Source organism: Dromiciops gliroides, chromosome X, assembly GCF_019393635.1.
Source record: "Dromiciops gliroides isolate mDroGli1 chromosome X, mDroGli1.pri, whole genome shotgun sequence".
NCBI lineage: Eukaryota > Metazoa > Chordata > Mammalia > Microbiotheria > Microbiotheriidae > Dromiciops > Dromiciops gliroides.
Genome location: NC_057867.1, coordinates 38,428,722 through 38,446,275, shown reverse-complemented (window position 1 = coordinate 38,446,275; position 17,554 = coordinate 38,428,722). Strand labels below are relative to the sequence as shown.

Sequence of the window (17,554 nt, the reverse complement as noted above, 5' to 3'; positions counted from 1 at the left end):
CTTCTGGAGCACCCCAAGCCTAGCTGTTCTCCCTGGGCAGTGAATCTGCTCCTTTTCTCCATTCCTAAGAAGTCTCACCTATCCTTAGGAGGCAGTGTGTGTGGTATAGTACCTAGAAGTAAGGAGACCAGGACTTTAATCTGTAAAATGGGGAGAATGGGAGAATGGGAAGTCCAGCCTTCTCCTGGGAGGATGGACTTATTGAAAGGTGACCTTGGATCCCATTCTCTTCAGATCCCATTGTACAGAGGGGGAAATTGAGGTTGGAGGAGTAGGTCCAGATAGGTTGGTGGCAGAACTGGCGTTTTGGCTCAGGGCTCTCCATGGCTATCACACGGTGAAAAATGATTTGAGAACATTGACAGAGCAACACACAAACACATAGAAAGCAAGTCCCCTACATCTGGTTCTTATCCCTTGGTGTTTGGGTCTGCTGAGCCAGCAACATAACTCTTTTCTGTTCTTGAGAATAATGAATTAATAAAAGTATCAGCAGACTATGTAATCTGAACAAAAGGATGAACCTAGTGGAGTGGGTCAATCAGGGAAGGCTCCCCGGAGAAGGTGAGTTTTGAAGGAAAAGGAGGGACACCGATTCCAAGTAAGTACATATTCCATATGAGATGAGTGGCAAGTGCAAAGACATAGAGGTGGGTACAGATGAGTCATCTTTGGGCCTGGCCATGGGGTGAGATGGGAGGAGGAGACAGTAAGCAGTTGGGCTTTTCTGGTAGGAATGGGGGGAATCCATGTGATCAGGAAGCCCAGGAGAGAGACAGAGACAGAGAGACAGACAGACAGAGACAGACAGACAGACAGAGAGCTGCAGTAATCAGGTGCAGGGGATGATTTGGGGGTTCCTGGCATCCTGCAGATTTCCAGGCATGCCTAGGTCTGGGCAACAGAGTGCCTTAGCAGGTCTCTACTAGGAATACCAAGTAAGGCTGCCTAGCGGGCTGGCAGTCAGCGTGGCCCACCCTGAGGCACTCAAACGATCTTGGCTGACATCGGACTCTATGTTCCAAGTGCAGGTTGATCTCCCTCCAAATGGATAGCAAAGTACCCACTTTGGGTGACCAGTTGTGTATGTAAAATGACACTTCTAGAAGGAAACTAAAAAGTGTTACCAATAATTAGGAAGTCTTAGCAAAGAAGCTGAAGACCATACGGGCACTGTTTGCAGTTTCCTTACCATTAACCATTGAAAGAAAGGGATACACAGGGGCAGCTAGGTGGCACAGTGGATAAAGCACCAGCCCTGGATTCAGGAAGACCTGAGTTCAGATCCAGCCTCAGACACCTGACACTTACTAGCTGTGTGACCTTGGGCAAGTCACTTAACCCTAATTGCCTCACGAAAAAAGAAAAAAAAAGATGAGACAGGGTAGAGGCAAAAAGAGGTAGGAGTGGGGGTAACATTGCATAATAAGAAGGTATAATTATGTGAGGATTTTCACTGACGGAACTATAGGGGGACAGGAGAGTATTGGGGTTAAGCTCAAAGGAGAGAGAAACAGAAATGATGCTGTCATTGGAATATACTACAGACCACCTGGAGAGAAAGAAGAAATAGATGAGTTATTTGGAAAATAGATTAGAAATCTGACACAAATAGTGGGGAGAGGAAGAAGGGGGTAGATAGTCTTCAATTCTTTGGACATCACCTGGACCTCTTTGCTGAAAGAAGACTAGCTAATAACTTCTTTTTTTTCTTTTCTTTTTTTTGGTGAGGCAATTGGGGTTAAGTGCCTTGCCCAGGGTGACACAGCTAGTAAGTGTCAAATGTCTGAGGCTGGATTTGAACTCAGGTCCTCCTGAATCCAGGGCCAGTGCTCTATCCACTGTGCCACCTAGCCCCTAGCTAATAACTTCTTGACTTGCCTTGCCTTAATGATAATTTCATCCTTCAAAGCAACAAGGGAGAATTCTATTCTGGATTTGATTTTCATTAACAAGGCGGTTTGGGGCAGCTAGGTGGCACAGTGGATAGAGCACCGGCCCTGGAGTCAGGAGTACCTGAGTTCAAATTCGGCCTCAGACACTTAACACTTACTAGCTGTGTGACCCTGGGCAAGTCACTTAACCCCAATTGCCTCACTAAAAAAACAAAACAAAAAACAAGGAGGTTCTTGGGGATAGATATGATGGGAACCCTGGGAGAAAGTAATCATTCATTCATATTGAGTTTGTGACCAAGAAGGAGAGGAAAGCTGGGCAGGGTCTGAAATGTACCCTAGATTTAGGGAAAGCAGATTTGGAAGAGTTTGAAAGAAAGTTAGTATCCCATGGAGTAAAATGTTATGGGGGAAGTCAGCCCAAGAAGGATGGGAGATGCTCAAGAATGAAGCTCTAGGGGGCAACTAGGTGGCACAGTGGATAAAGCACTGGCTCTGGATTCAGGAGGACCTGAGTTCAAATCCGGCCTCAGACACTTGACACTTACTAGCTGTGTGACCCTGGGCAAGTCACTTAACCCTCATTGCCCTGCACCCAAAAAAAAAAAATGAAGCTCTGAAGCTACAAAGGGAAACAATTCCAGTGAAGAGGGGAAAATGGGATTTATGTGAAGAAACCAATGTGGATGCATAGGGAATTCACTAACTAACTTAGATTTCTTTAAAAGAAATATACAGAAGATGAAAGCAAAACCAGGTAACAGGACATAGCTAGCAAGGGAGCTAAGGAGCACAAAGAGGAATCTTTTAAAAAGCTATATTAGGGGGCAGCTAGGTGGCGCAGTGGATAGAGCACCAGCTCTGGATTCAGGAGTACCTGAGTTCAAATCTGGCCTCAGACACTTAACACTTACTAGTTGTGTGACCTTGGGCAAGTCACTTAACCCCAATTGCCCTGAAAAAAAAAGCTAGTGAAAAAAGCTATATTAGGAGAAAAAGGAGAATTGAAGAAGGGATTGGCCCTTTGCTTGGGGTGGATGAGATGATGAGAACATGAGAGAAGGCAGAGATGTTCAATTACGATTTTGTGTTTCTGATTTCTCTGGCAAGGAGAACAACCTTTGCCCTGAAAGGGACAGAACAAAAATGACTAGCAGGGAGTTAATATTAAGGTAAGTAAGGGGAGAGTAAGAGAGTTCGCAGCTGCCCTTGCTGAATCCAAGACACTTGACCCAGATGAACTCCATCCTCAGGTACCCAGAGAAGAGGTGGGTGAGATCACTGAGCCACTGCCAGGGATGTTTGAAAGATTCTGGAGGGTCATAGAGGTACCACAAACCTGTAGATGGACAGATATCCCAGTTTCCAAATAAGAGGAGATAGCAGACTGCAAACCATAGGCTAGTGAGCTTGACTTTGATTTCTGGGGAAATTCTGGAAGGGATTGTAAAAGCTGGAGGAGGATGAAGGGGAAGTGGTAGTTACAAAGAGCCAGGATGGCCTTCTCAAGAACAGATCATGCCAGACTGGCCTCATCTCCCTTTTTTCCCTCTGTTTAGAATTTTACTTTTCAAATTACATGTAAAAACAAATTTTGACATCGATTTTTTAAAACTTTGTGTTCCAACTTCTCTTCCTCCCTCCCTTCCCATGCCCCGCCTCATCTCCCTTTTGAATAAGGTTCCTACCTAGTGGGTGAGGGCTCTGGTGGCATACTCCTGGTATCAGTTGTTCAGTCCCATCCTTTTTATCACTTTGATCAGTGACTTGGATGCAGACAGAGACAAGATGCTCACATTTGCAGGGGACCTTAGCTGGGAGGAGAAGCAAGCACAATGGATGACAAGAGTCCAAATCCAAAAGGATCTTGACAAGCACTGGGTTGAATGTAATAACATTCAGTGGGGATAAATGTAAAGTCTTAAATTTGGGTGCAAAAAATCAGCCTCACAAATACAAGATGTGGGAGGTATGTTTAGACAGCACTCATCCTGTAAAAGATTTCAGGTTAAACCAGGACAATAAGGGGCCTTGAGTCCATGTCATATGAGGAACTAGGGATGGTTCGTGGGGACATGCTTAGAGCAGAGGAGGGAGTGGAGAGTTGTTCTGTTCAGCCCTAGAGGGGACAATGAGCTGCAGTGGGTAGAAGATACAAAGAGACCAGATGAGGGCTGTCCCCAAATGGAATGGGCTACTTTAGGAGGTGGTGAGTATGCCCCTCCTTGGGGGTCTTCAGGCACAGGATAGATATCCACTTGTTCTATTTAGTCGTGACCCCATTTGGGGTTTTCTTGGCAGAGATACTGCAGTAGTTTGCCATTTCCTTCTCCAGCTCGTTTGACAGGTGAGGAACCTGAGGCAAACAGGGTAAAGTGACTTGCCTGGAGGCACACAGCTAGGAAGTGTCTGAAGTCAGATTGGAACTCAGGTATTCCTGACTCCAGGCCCATCACTCTATCCACTGCACCACCTAGCTACCTCCTAAGCAAATCTCCGAATAGTTGGATCAAGAATCCCCCTGATGTGGGCATTCCTACCACTGTGGGACTCTGATCTATGTAAGCTCACCATAGAGAGTCAACCGGGTTGAGGTTCTAGGACGTGCTAGGACACATGTACTGACAAGCCCAATATATGCAGATCTGTCTGAATAATAATAATAATAACTTCTATTTTTAGGATCATAGATTCATAACAGGAAGGGCCCTCAGTGGCCATCTAGGTCAGCCTTCTCATTTTATAGAGGAGGAAACTGAGGCCCAAAGAGGGGAAGGGACTTCTTCAAGGTCACCCATAGGATCCAATAACTAGAACTGGAATAACGGGGCAGCTAGGTGGCTCAGTGGATAGAGCACCGGCCCTGGAGTCAAGAGGACCTGGGTTCAAATCCGGCCTCAGACACTTAACACATACTAGCTGTGTGACCCTGGGCAAGTCATTTAACCCCAATTGCCTCACAAAAAAAAAAAAGAACTGGAATAGCCCTAGAAGATGACTGGGTCCAACCCCCTCATTTTACAGTGGAGAAAATGAGGCCCAGGGAGGAGAAGGGAAATCCAAGGTCCTACAGAAGTAGGACCTTTGAATCCAAGTCCTCTGATTCCAAATCCATTGCTTTATTTCTATAAGTAATTTCAAGTTTATAAATCACTTTTTTGGTCATAATCATCCTGTGTAGCATAAGTGTTATTAACCCTGTTTCACTGAGAGGAAAACTGAGACCCAGAATAGGAAAAATCACACAGCTAGTTTGTGGCAGTGCATGGAAGTTCAGAGATCTTCACTCAAAATTTCATACCCTCCTCTATTCCTTGATGTCTCCCAAACTGGTACGCTTTGTGTAATTCATTGGACAAGAGGCTACTGCCCCATCTGCCCCCATGCAGAAGTGTGCCCTAGAAAGGGCATAAAAGAAAACATTCCTACAGGATGACTGGGTACAAGAGGAACCAGGTAGCACAATGATGGGGAGACTTTGCGGGAATTTTCCCCAATAAAAGACATATCTGGGAGCGGCTAGGTGGTGCAGTGGATAAAGCACCGGCCCTGGATTCAGGAGTACCTGAGTTCAAATCCGGCCTTAGACACTTGACATTTACTAGCTGTGTGACCCTGGGCAAGTCACTTAACCCCCATTGCCCCGCAAAAAAAAAAGACATATCTGCAGAGTGGAGGCTCTCATTGGACTAGGAGATCATTCCATGAGTTTCTCGACTGCCCAACCTCCCCGCTACACACACACACACACACACACACACACACACACACAGAGAAAGGCTAAGAAGGAACAAAATAGCTTCCCAAGTGCCACTATGTGGTTTGCTGACTCATGTTTCTGACAGGACTCCTGTGCTTTTAAGCATGAGTTATAGAGAGATTTTCAAAGGAGATCAAAGCAAGCCAGCAGTGACTGTGGCCTTGCTTTGGCCACTGTGGGCCAGGGAGAAAGTAGAATACACTTCATCTGCTCGCTAAGGAGCTTATACTCCCAGCCAAGGTGTCTGGAGACCTTGAGGGGCAGAAGGGTACAATGGAGAAGTTGGAGGACCAGATTCAACTGACACCCCTGAGGATTACCATCCATGTGACCTTGGACAGATCACTTCCCCTCCCTGGGTCTTGGTGTCCTCCACTGTAAAACTCAATGACATCTGAGGGTCCTATCAGCTCTAGATCTAGGATCCCATGTGTGACCTTGGATAAGTCCCTTCCCCTCACTGGGCCTCAGTTTCCTCCTCTATAAAATGAGGGGGTTGGATGAGGTGGCCTCTGAGGTCTCTGCCCGCTCAAAATGTGTGATCCTGTGACACTTTGTCTCAGGAAGGTAGGTTGATTTCCAGGACTTTTCAGAGCCATATGGTGATGGCAGATCCCTAGTAGAATCACGAAAAAGAGGCCTTGTGAGAGAGCATGAGCTTCCATCTCTAGGCCCCCAGTATTACTTAATTGCTTCAGACTCCAGGTGCATCCTCCTTTAAGAAACCACTACACTGAAGTCCAATCTAACTGAGGCACAGTATTGTAGTGTTGTAAGTCTTTAATTATCCATACATTGGCTGGAGCTCTCTCTCTCGCTCTCTGTCTCTCTCACTCTCTCTCTGCCAAAAGTCAAGTAGCTAATAACTTCTTGACTTGCCTTAGTGATGATTTCATCCTTCAAAAGATGGAGGAACCAACAAGGATGAATTCTGTTCTGGATTTGATTCTCACTAACAGAGAGGTTGCTGGGAGAGAAATGATGGGAACCCTGGAGGAAGAGAGCATTCCCTCCTAGAGTTTGTGACAGAGAAGGAGAGGAAAGCTGTGCCTAGTCTGATACACACCCAAGATTCTAAGAAAACAAGTTTCAAAGGGTTCAGAGAAGGAAAAGAAAAGAAATAGGATACCATGGAGATAAAAGGATAGATAGGGAGTCAGCCCAGGAGGGATGGGAGATGCCCAAGAATGTAATTCTGAAAACACAAAGGGAAATAATTCCAATGAATTGTCATTTTTATTATATTAGCTTGGCCTACCTGTGAGGAATTGATATTTTTCCAAATAATTCCACTGAGGAGGAAAAATGAGATTTGTCTGAAGGGACCAGTGTGGATGCACAGGAAACTCATCAGCCCATTTTTAGATTTTTTTAAAAGAATAGTTTTATTTTTTTCTTAATTACATGTAAAAACAATTTTAACATTAACTTTTGATGATTTTTTGAGTTTTAAATTCTCTCTTTCCCTTCTTCCCCTCACTCATCTTTGAGAAAACAGGCACTTTGATATAGATTATGCATGTGTAATCATGCAAAACATATTTCCATTTTAGCCATGTTCCAAAAGAAAAAATTAAAAGGTATGTTTTATCTTTATTCAGACTCCATCAGCTAGATGGAGAGCATTTTTCATCTTGGGTCCTTCAGAATTTTCTTATCATCATTGGATTGCTGAGAATAGCTAAGTCATTCACATTTGATCATCATACAGTATTGCTGTTACTGTGTATAATGTTCTCCTGGTTGTGCTCACTTCACTTTGCATCAGTTCATATGTCTTCCAGGTTTTTCTGAGAGCATTCTGCTCATCATTTCTTATAGCATAATAGTATTCCCCACAGCTTAACAGCCATTCCCCCATTAATGGGTATCCCTCAATTTCTAATCCTTAGCCACCACAAAAAAGAGCTGCTATACATTTTTGTACCTATCGGTCCTTTTCCTTTTTCTCTGGTCTTTTTGGGATACAGACCTAGTAGTGATATTGCTGGGTCAAAGCGTATGCACAGTTTGATTGCCTTTGGGTGTAGTTCCAAATTGTTCTCCAGAATTTTTGCATCAGTTCACAACTCTACCAATAGTGCTTAAGTGTACCACTTTTCCCACATTGCCTGCAACATTTATCATTTTTATTTTCTGTCATATTAACCAATCTGATAGGTGTGAGGTGGTACCTCAGAGATGTTTTAATTTGCATTTCTCTGAACAATAATGATTTAGAGGGGCGGCTAGGTGGCGCAGTGGATAGAGCACCGGCCCTGGATTCAGGAGGACCTGAGTTCAAATCCGGCCTCAGACACATAACACTTACTAGCTGTGTGACTCTGGGCAAGTCACTTAACCCCAATTGCCTCACTAAAAAAATAAAATAAAAAATAATGATTTAGCACATTTTTCATATTTCTTCATCTGAAAACTGCCAGTTCATATCCTTTGACCATTTATCAATTGGAGATCCAACTTAGATTTTCAAAAAGAAATGTGCAGGGGGGCAGCTAGGTGGCGCAGTGGATAGAGCACCGGCCCTGGAGTCAGGGGTACCTGAGTTCAAATCCAGCCTCAGACACTTAACACTTACCAGCTGTGTGACCCTGGGCAAGTCACTTAACCCTAATTGCCTCACTAAAAAAAAACAAACAAAAACCAAACAACAACAAAAAAAGAAATGTGCAGAAGATGAATATAAGAATTCATGTGTCATGACCTTGTAAAAACTGTCAAATGCTAAAGCTCAGAATGAGCTGAGGCTAGGGAGAGACTTGAAAGACAATGAAAATTGGGTTTTTGTCCTTTAAAAAGAAAAGGGAGAGGGGGTGGCTAGGTGGTGCAGTGGATAAAGCACCAGCCCTGGATTCAGGAGTACCTGAGTTCAAGTGCGGCCTCAGACACTTGACACTTACTAGCTGTGTGACCCTGGGCAAGTCACTTAACCCCCATTGCCCCGCAAAAAAAAAAAGAAAAGGGAGAATCAGAGGGCTGAGACTTTTGCTTGGGGTGATTGGCGTGATAATAACTGCAACGGAGAGAGATGACAGAGCTGCTCAATTATTTTGTGTGTTTTCTCTGCCAAAGAGAAAATTTGCTCTGGAAATGACAACAAAAATGCCTAGCACATACCCAAGATAAGTAAGAGAGCCCCTAGCTGCCATTGAGGAATTCAATTCATTTGGCCCAGATGAACTCCATCCTCAGACCCCTGAAGGACCTGGAAGATGTGAGTATCCATCTACCATCAGTGATATTTGAAAGGTTTGGAGAGAGCAAATGTCCCAATTTTCAGGAAGCAAGAAAGAACAGAGTCATCAAACTAGGCCAGTGAGCCTAACTCCATGGGAACCCTTGGGAAAATTCTAGAACAAATCATTAAAAGAATGGTTAGTGGACATCTAGAAATGGAAGCAGTGATCACAATGCTTGGCTTCATCAAGAATAGGTTCTGCCAGACTAACCTCATTTTCTTTTTTGACAGGATTACTAAGATAGTAATAGTAGCATGTTGTAAACTTTGATTTTAGCAAAGCTTTTGATCAAGTCTCTCAGTCCAGCAGTCAACAAGGATACATTAAGCACTTTCAATGTGGATGGTCCTGTACTAAGTGCTTTATAGTTATTATCTCATTTGATCCTAATGGCAGAGAGCCATACTAGGTGTCATCAAGTATTTGGAGGTGAAGGGCTGACCTGGAATTAGCATTGATATGCTTGGCCTCGGGTGTGGGCCATGAGCAGTGGGTTGATGTTACAGGCAGTGTCAGGAAAACTTCCTAACAATCAGAGCTGTCCCAAAGTGGAATGGACTACCATAGGAAGTGGTAGGCTCCCTTTACTTGGAGATTACCACTACTCAGATTTGTTATACTGGGATTCCCTTTGTAGATGGGTTGGACTGGGTTTCCTTCCAGCTCTTAGATTCTGAGATTTGGGGGCCATAGTAAGGGGGAAAATCACATGGTTCTTGAAAATCCTTTAAATCACCTAGGAAGTTTAGCACAGTGTCCTTACACAGTTGTAGCTCAAAAGGGGGTAGCTGGTGGTGCAATGGATAGCACACTGGCCCTGAAGTTGGGAGGACCCGAGTTAAAATCTCTCCTTAGACACTTACTTAGCTGTGTGACCCTGGGCAAGTCACTTAACTCCAATTGCCTTAAACATCCAGGGCCATCTCTAGTTGCCCTGATGTATATCTTGTCACTAGACCCAGATGGCTCTGTGAGGCTGGTGACCTTGCACAGCCTTCCCTCACTTAAATCTAATTCATTGCAAGTCATGACATCACCCCGATGTCATGGTCCTCTTCCAGAACGAAGAACAAACAACAACAGCTCTTTAAAAGAAGACAGTCTGTATCAGAAAGTGGTTGGGGCTGAAGTGGTTCCTATGGAAACAGTTGGATGTAAATTCTATTTTTCCTCAATACCCACTTATCCCGCTGATCAATAGAGTGGAGAACCAGGACTTCTGCTCAAGTTGGAGAAAAGAAAAAGAAGGAAAGATTTTAGCTGGAAGGAAATCTGATGATGAGGCTGGGGGATGGAGGGGGTGGAATTGTCTGTAAAGGGCTTTTTTACAAAAGAATTTAATTATATTGTGGGGTCACAGTAACTGTGGGAGGCAAGAGAGGATACAAGGAAGTCCAAGGTCACACAGCAGGGCCCCTCTAGCTGACCAACAGTGCTGGGAAAGCTGATCCTCTCCTTAGCTCTCTACTAGCCCCAGCAGAAAGAATAGACTGTGTGTGTGCGCGTGCGCGCGCATTTGACTAAGAGAAGATTCTAGAATCACACACAGCTTAAAGAGATGGCCCCTGAAGGAGAGACTCCCTCCCACAGAGGGAGCAGCACTTTCACATTTCCCTTCTTCTACTGCCCCAGGGCACTATTTAAATCTCTCCCTGGTAATTTAAATGTGTGGATGTGATGCAATTCTATTGTACCCTAGCAATTCCCATTAATTGAGTTTTCTCCTTGCTAATTTTTGACCAGCTTGGGGGAGGTGGCATCTGTGGTAGAGAAGGAAATGGAAATCAATGAGCCAGCAGTCCTTCAATAAGCATTTAATATAATAATAATTGGTGTTGTTCAGTTGTATCTGACTCTTGGTGACCCCATTTGGGGTTTTCTTGGCAGAAATGCTGGAGTGCTTTGCCATTTCCTTCACCAGCTCATTTTACAGATGAGGAAACTAAGGCAAACAGGATAAAGTGACTTGCCTAGGGCCACCCAGCTAATATGTGTCTGAGGCCAGATTTGAACTCAGGAAGATGAGTCTTCCTGACTCTAAGACCAGAACTCTATCCACTGTCGTGTCACCTAGCTGCCTATAATAATCACAAATAGCAAACCTGGCAAACTGGTTAAGTGACTTGCCTAAGATCACAACATTAGTGTCTGAGGTCAGATTTTAATTCAGGTCTTCCTGATTTAAAGGACCCGCACTCTATCCACTGTGTCACCTAGCTGCCCCTATTTATTCATCACCTACTGTGTGCTAGGCACTTGTGCCAAGTGAAAGGGATACAAAACCAAAAGGGAATCAGTCCCTACCTTCAAGAAGCTTACATTCATTTTCTAGGGAAGATAACATGTATGTGTAAGCATGTATATAATGTGTGTATGTTTATATGTAAGACACAGTTATACAATATAGCTAGATAGAAGGGCTAGGGGCAAGGCAGTTACAGCTGGGAGAATCAGGAAAGGTTTCATGAAGAAGGTGCAGCTTGAAGAAAGCCAGGGACTTTTAAGAGGGGGAGGTGAGCATTCTAGGCATGGGGGGGGGTGATGCAAAGTCAGAGACTGGAGATGTGGAAGAGCAAGTCTGCTGGTGTATATGGGGGCTAGAGTTTGTATAAAGAGGGGAATGATGTCTAAGAACACTGAAAAGGGGGCAGCTAAGGTGGCTCAGGGCATAGAGCACCAGACCTGGAGTCAGGAGGACCCTAGTTCAAATCCTCCCTCAGACACCTACTAGCTGTATGACCCTGGGCAAGTCGCTTACCCCAATTGTCTTTAAAAAAAGAATGCTGGAAAGGTAGAAAGGGGGCAGGTTGGGAGAAGCTAACAGAGGATTTTTCCTGTTTGATTTCATTTGTGATAGGTAATTGTGCTCAGTGAGGAGAATCTTGAGGAAGGTTGGCACTGATTTCAGATGAGCCTTCCACAAAGGACATTTGGGTCTGTTCACTGGCTTAATAGGGGGCAGCCCAAAGAATGCCCAACTGAGAATTGCAGGACCTGAGTTCGAATCCTGACTCTAAGGATTGTTCTCTGTAAGGACTCTGGGCAGATCTCTTCCCCTCCCTAAGAAGGTTGGGACACCCCCCACCACCACCACCCTTTTAGCTCTAAATCACATATTCTGCTCCAACTCCTTCATTTTCTAGTGACAGGGACTGAGACCCAGAGTTTAGGTTGCAAAAAATGAATGTTGTCTTCCTCTCATCCCCCTTGAGCCTGACAAGAGTGTTGCTTTCTCCCACGAGGGGCCCTTTCTACATGTGGCCCATAATTGTCACAGATGCTCATATTTATGTGAGGTGATTGTTGTTGTTTGTCCTTCATTCTCGAAGAAGACCATGACAGATGCCATGAATTGCCATGAATTGGATTTAAGGGAAGGAGGGCTGTGCAAGGTCACCAGTCTCACTCTCTCCTCCAGAGCCATCTGGATTCAGTGGCAAGATATAGATCAGGACAACTGGAGATGGCCCCCGATGTTTTTGAGGCAATTGGGATTAAGTGACTTGCCCAGGGTCACATAGCTAATAAGTGTCTGAGGGGAGATTTGAACTCAGGTCCTCCCAACTTCAGGGTCAGTGCTCTATTCACTGAACTACCTATACAAAGGTAGGTAGTTACTAGTGCCATTCAATAAATGAAGCAACCAAGGCTAAAATGAAATGGGTGACCTTGGGGAAGTCCCTTTACCTCTGCGTGCCCAGGGCAACTTTATAAGGCATACATTATAAATACAACAGGAGTTTTTGTTTTGGTTTTCTTTTTGTGGCAGTTGGGGTTAAGTGACTTGCCTAGGGTCACACAGCTAGTAAGTGCCAAGTGTCTGAAGCTGGATTTGAACTCAGGTCCTCCTGAATCCAGGGCCAGTGGTCTAGCCACTGTGCCCCCCCCCGCCCCCAGCTGCCCCTACAACAGGAGTTTTTTAACCTGGGGCCCATGAACTTGTTTCTTTTTTTTTTTCTTTTTTCTTTTTCGCAGGGCAATGAGGGTTAAGTGATTGCCCAGGGTCACACAGCTAGTAAGTGTCAAGTGGTCAGGTGGTCAAGTGTCTGAGGCTGAATTTGAACTCAGGTCTTCCTGAATCCAGGGCTGGTGCTCTATCCACTGTGCCACCTAGCTGCCCCGAACTTGTTTCTTTTTAAAAATAATAACATTTTGATATAATAAAATAATATTTTATCTTATGCATTTAGAAACCTGATTCTTAAAAGGGGTTCATAAGTTTTTCCAGACTTCCAAAGGGATCTGGGATGAAGGTTAAGAAACCGCCCCTCCCACCTCCAGATGTAGGGAGATTCCATACTGGGAGCTCTCCTCATGAATAAAATCATGAGCCTGCCTGCCTGCCAGGTTTGGCCACTGTGAGAGAATGGCCCAGGAGCCAGTCAGCTTTGCAGAATACCCTGCAGATACAGGTAGGGGGTAATTGTGTTGAACCAATGGACTGTGCTTCAAAGTGTGAGTCACCATCTAGGACAATGGACACTTTGAAGTGTGGCTGACTTTGCCAGACTCTTGCTTAGCAGGTGTGACCAATGGGCTGAATTGGGTTCAGGCCGCAAACAATGACATTGCATTGGGCTGTCTCCAGCAGAGGCTGCCCTGTGGCCTGGGTAGACCCTGCTAGTGCTAGGTTCCAAGCCAGTGAGCTGCCTTTAATCACTTCCTGACCCACCCCCACACCCCCACACCCCAACTTCCCCCTTCCAGTGCTCTGCTCTTATGCTTTATCCCATGGGGGGGTAGGTTGGACAGTGAGTTGGTAGGACAGCATTGGCCTAGAGGATAGAGTCAGGAAATTAGGATTGGTATCAGGAAGGCCTACCTCTGACACATTAGCTGTATGTTCCTGGGCTAGTCATTTCACCTCAATTCCCCTTGACAACTCTGAGACTATAAATTACCCATGAAATGGCAGTCTAATGGGGGGGGGGGATTCTACACTGGGAGTTCTCTAGATCAATGAATCTCTCCTCCCCCCATTTCAAAAAGAAGGAGAACAAGGCAGCTGTAACAACAGTGAAACCTTGTCTCTGTTCTCAATTTTGATTCTCGGGGGAGGAATTGTCTGATAGACATCCTCCTTTCTGTGACAGCCACAAATCCAATCTTCAAGATGGCTAGGCCTCTGATGTTCCCCCAGGGCTTTGAGGCCTTAGGGAGCTGCAGCTTCCTGAAGCTACTGTCAACAAGGCTTCCCAGGATGCTCGGCTCTTGAAGAATTTTGTCAGTTTCCATTTCAGCAACTACAAGGATCCCAAAACACTTTCTTCCCTTGGGGGGGGGAAGAAAGGGGTAGGAATATAGGAGCAGTTCTTAGGATCACCCTTATTCTCTAGTAGAGGCCCAGAAGAATTAGGTGACACCTTGGGAGGAAGAAGGGTTCCAAACCCAGGCCTTCTGCCTCGTTTGGCTGGGGCCTTCCACAAAACTCTAGCAATTCCTTTTTGGATTTCCATCGTGAAGCAGAGCTTCCCAGGAGACCCATTAAACATTTCTGCCTCCTCAAACAAGGTCTGAGCCTTCATAGTCTGATGTGGACCTCAAGGGCAAGGTTTTACTTCAATGGTTGCCAATGTGTCATTTCAGGCAAATATTTGGCCAATCAATAATGGTCTTTATTACATAAGATCAGTGTTAAAATTGGAGTCTGAGGGGCAGCTAGGTGGCACAGTGGGTAAAGCACCAGCCCAGGATTCAGGAGGACCTGAGTTCAAATCCAGCCTCAGACACTTGACACTTCCTAGCTGTGTGACCCTGGGCAAGTCACTTAACCCCCATTGCCCTGCCAAAAACAAAACAAAACAAAAATTGGAGTCTGTTGGAGAGGGGGCGATGTATCTTTTAAAAAATGAACTTGAGGGGCAGCTGGGTGGCGCAGTAGATAGAGCACCGGCCCTGGAGTCAGGAGTACCTGAGTTCAAATCCGGCCTCAGACACTTAATACTTACTGGCTGTGTGACCCTGGGCAACTCACTTAACCCCAATTGCCTCACTAAAAAAAATAAATAAATAAAATAAGTAAAAAAAAAATGAACTTGAAAATTCCACCTTAATTTACTTTTTAAGAAAAAACTGACTTGAGCAAGCCACTTTCTAAAGCTATCAGGTTGAATCTTTGTTTCTTATATGCATTGTAAGGCAGAACTATTTCTTTTCCTTTTTAAAAAAAATTTACTTTTGCTGAGGCAATGAGGGTTAAGTGACTTGCCCTTGTCACACAGATAGTAAGTGTCAAGTGTCTGAGGCCAGATTTGAACTTAGGTCCTCCTGAATCCAGAGCTGGTGCTTTATCCACTGTGCCACCTAGCTGCCCCACAAGAACTATTTCTCAATCGTCTCTATGTGGATCTAGGATAAGATAGAAAGACCTGATCCCCACTTCCCCTATCTGTGGGTTGATAGAGCTCAGAGGACATTTGGTTCTTCCTGGTGGACCTTGCTAGAATTTTCTGAGTTGATGCATTTATAGAGGACATATCAGAAGCACTTATCAATAGAGAAAACCAGTAGTGCCTGTCTTCTGATTTCCACCAAGGCAGATATTTCCTAATCTCTCATTCCTCCCTCCAGATGTCCTTGTGAGGTGAAGATGACCCTCTCCAAGGCCAGATCAGCAGGGCCAAGTTGGGAGAGCTTCCTGGGGAGGGGGGGAGTGGTGGTGAGTCATCCAGTAGCCCTTAGCCTCAGCTAAATTCAAGGTTGGCCATTCAGGCCCGGAGGGGCCTCCATGTGCATTGGGAGAGAAGCTGCCACCTTGGAGATGAAATCATAGGGTTCTTGCAACCCTGAAGCATCTTGAGCTCCAGAGCCAGATCCAGAAACATTATCATGCAATACCACCACCAACGAACATATATTATGTGCCTTAGAAGTTGGCCAAAAAACCACTTTACTAAGTGGGTATGACATAATTTTTCTAGCTTGCCAAAAGTACAAAGCTTTCTTTTTAAATATAATTGGTGCAGGTCTGGCCCTGAAGAAGAGATGGGAACAGATCCCCTTCCCCTCTTTGTAAAAGTGGGGGACTCTGGGTGTGGAACATTTCATACACTGTCAGACTCACTGATAATGTTCTGGTTAGTTTTGCTTTCCTTTTTTTTTCTCTTTCTTTTTTAATCCATTTTTACATTGGAGATAGCATGGATAAAGAGAGCTGGCATCAAAGTCCAATTTTTGCCTCTCACACTAACCTCTTTGAAACTAGACTTTGCCAAGAAGGGGCCAACCTGCATCAGAAGACAGTTTCCTCACCTAAGAATTCCCTCTCCTTATGAAATCATGGGTGTAGTCCCTCTCTTTATCCTACAAGTGAGGAACGGCTAGGTAGCACAGTGGATAGAGCACTGGCCCTGAAGTTGGGAGGATCTGAGTTCAAATCTCACCACAGGGGGCAGCTAGGTGGCGCAGTGGATAAGCACCGGCCCTGGAGTCAGGAGTACCTGAGTTCAAATCTGGCCTCAGACACTTAACACTTACTAGCTGTGTGACCCTGGGCAAGTCACTTAACCCCAATTGCCTCACCAAAAAACAAAAAACAAAACAAATCTCAGCACAGACACTTACTAGCTGTGTGACCCTGGGCAAGACACTTAACCCCAATTGCCTTAAACATCCAGGGCCATCTCCAGTCATCCTGATGTATATCTTACCACTGGACCCCAGTGGCTCTGGAGGAAAAAGTGAGGTTGGTGACCTTGCACAGCTCTCCCTCACTTGAATCCAGTTCACTGCAAGTCATGACATCTGTCATTCCCTCTTTGAGAATGAAGGATGAACAGTAATCCTACAAGTGATAACTACATGATGATATCTTCAGAAATAAAGGTGATGTAGAAACACAAGCTATCGATAAAAATACACACACATATGTACTTGGCACATCCTTGGCCTGCAGTTTGTATTGTTTGTTTGGTTATGGGTTTTTTGGGCAGGGCAATGATGGTTAAGTGACTTGCCCAGGGTCACACAACCATTAAGTGCCAAGTGTCTGAGGCTGGATTTGAACTCAGGTCCTCCTGAATCCAGGGCTGGTGTTTTATCCACTGCAGCGCCACCTAGCTGCCCCCTAAAAGCTACTTGCTTGAGGTTTTTTTGTTTTTTGGGGGGGTTGTTGTTGTTTAGGGGGGCAATGGGGATTAAGTGACTTGCCCAGGGTCACATAGCTAGTAATTGTCAAGAGCAGTTTATATTGTTGCTTTGACAAAAGAAGCCTGTGCCCTGTCTTGGGAGCCACCCCAGCCCTGGATGATATGAACAAAGTATTTTTCTTTGTCTTTTTAGGCACCTTCAACCGAAGGAAACGTAACTCCCTCTATGTCACAGTGACACTGCTCATTGTGTCAGTGCTGATCCTGACTGTGGGTCTGGCTGCTACCACCAGAACCCAGAATGTGACCGTTGGAGGTTATTATCCCGGAGTTATTGTAAGTACCAAGTTTTGAGCTAGTAAGCGAATGCCTCTCTGTTACTCGACCGCTGTGGTGTTTCGCATCCCACGATGATGCGTTTCAGTTGGGCACAGACTTACACGTCAAGTAATCCATTTAACAGATGAAGAAACTGAGGCCTAGAGAGGGGATGTGACCTGTCCCAAATCACACAGCCAGGTTGCAAGAGAGCTGGGTTAAAAGTCAGGCCCCCTGGGGGCAGCTAGGTGGTGC

The 17,554-nt window shown here is 45.0% G+C and overlaps 1 protein-coding gene across 2 annotated transcripts in view; it reads left to right on the top strand.

Annotated features, from left to right (window-relative positions):
• Positions 1–17,554, top strand: part of TMEM255A (transmembrane protein 255A) — an 88,222-nt gene that overhangs the window by 3,798 nt on the left and 66,870 nt on the right. For both annotated transcript variants that reach the window (XM_043973571.1, XM_043973572.1), the window contains exon 2: positions 17,175–17,317. In XM_043973571.1, coding sequence (XP_043829506.1) covers positions 17,175–17,317 — 143 coding nt within the window. The remainder of the gene's footprint in view (positions 1–17,174; positions 17,318–17,554) is intronic.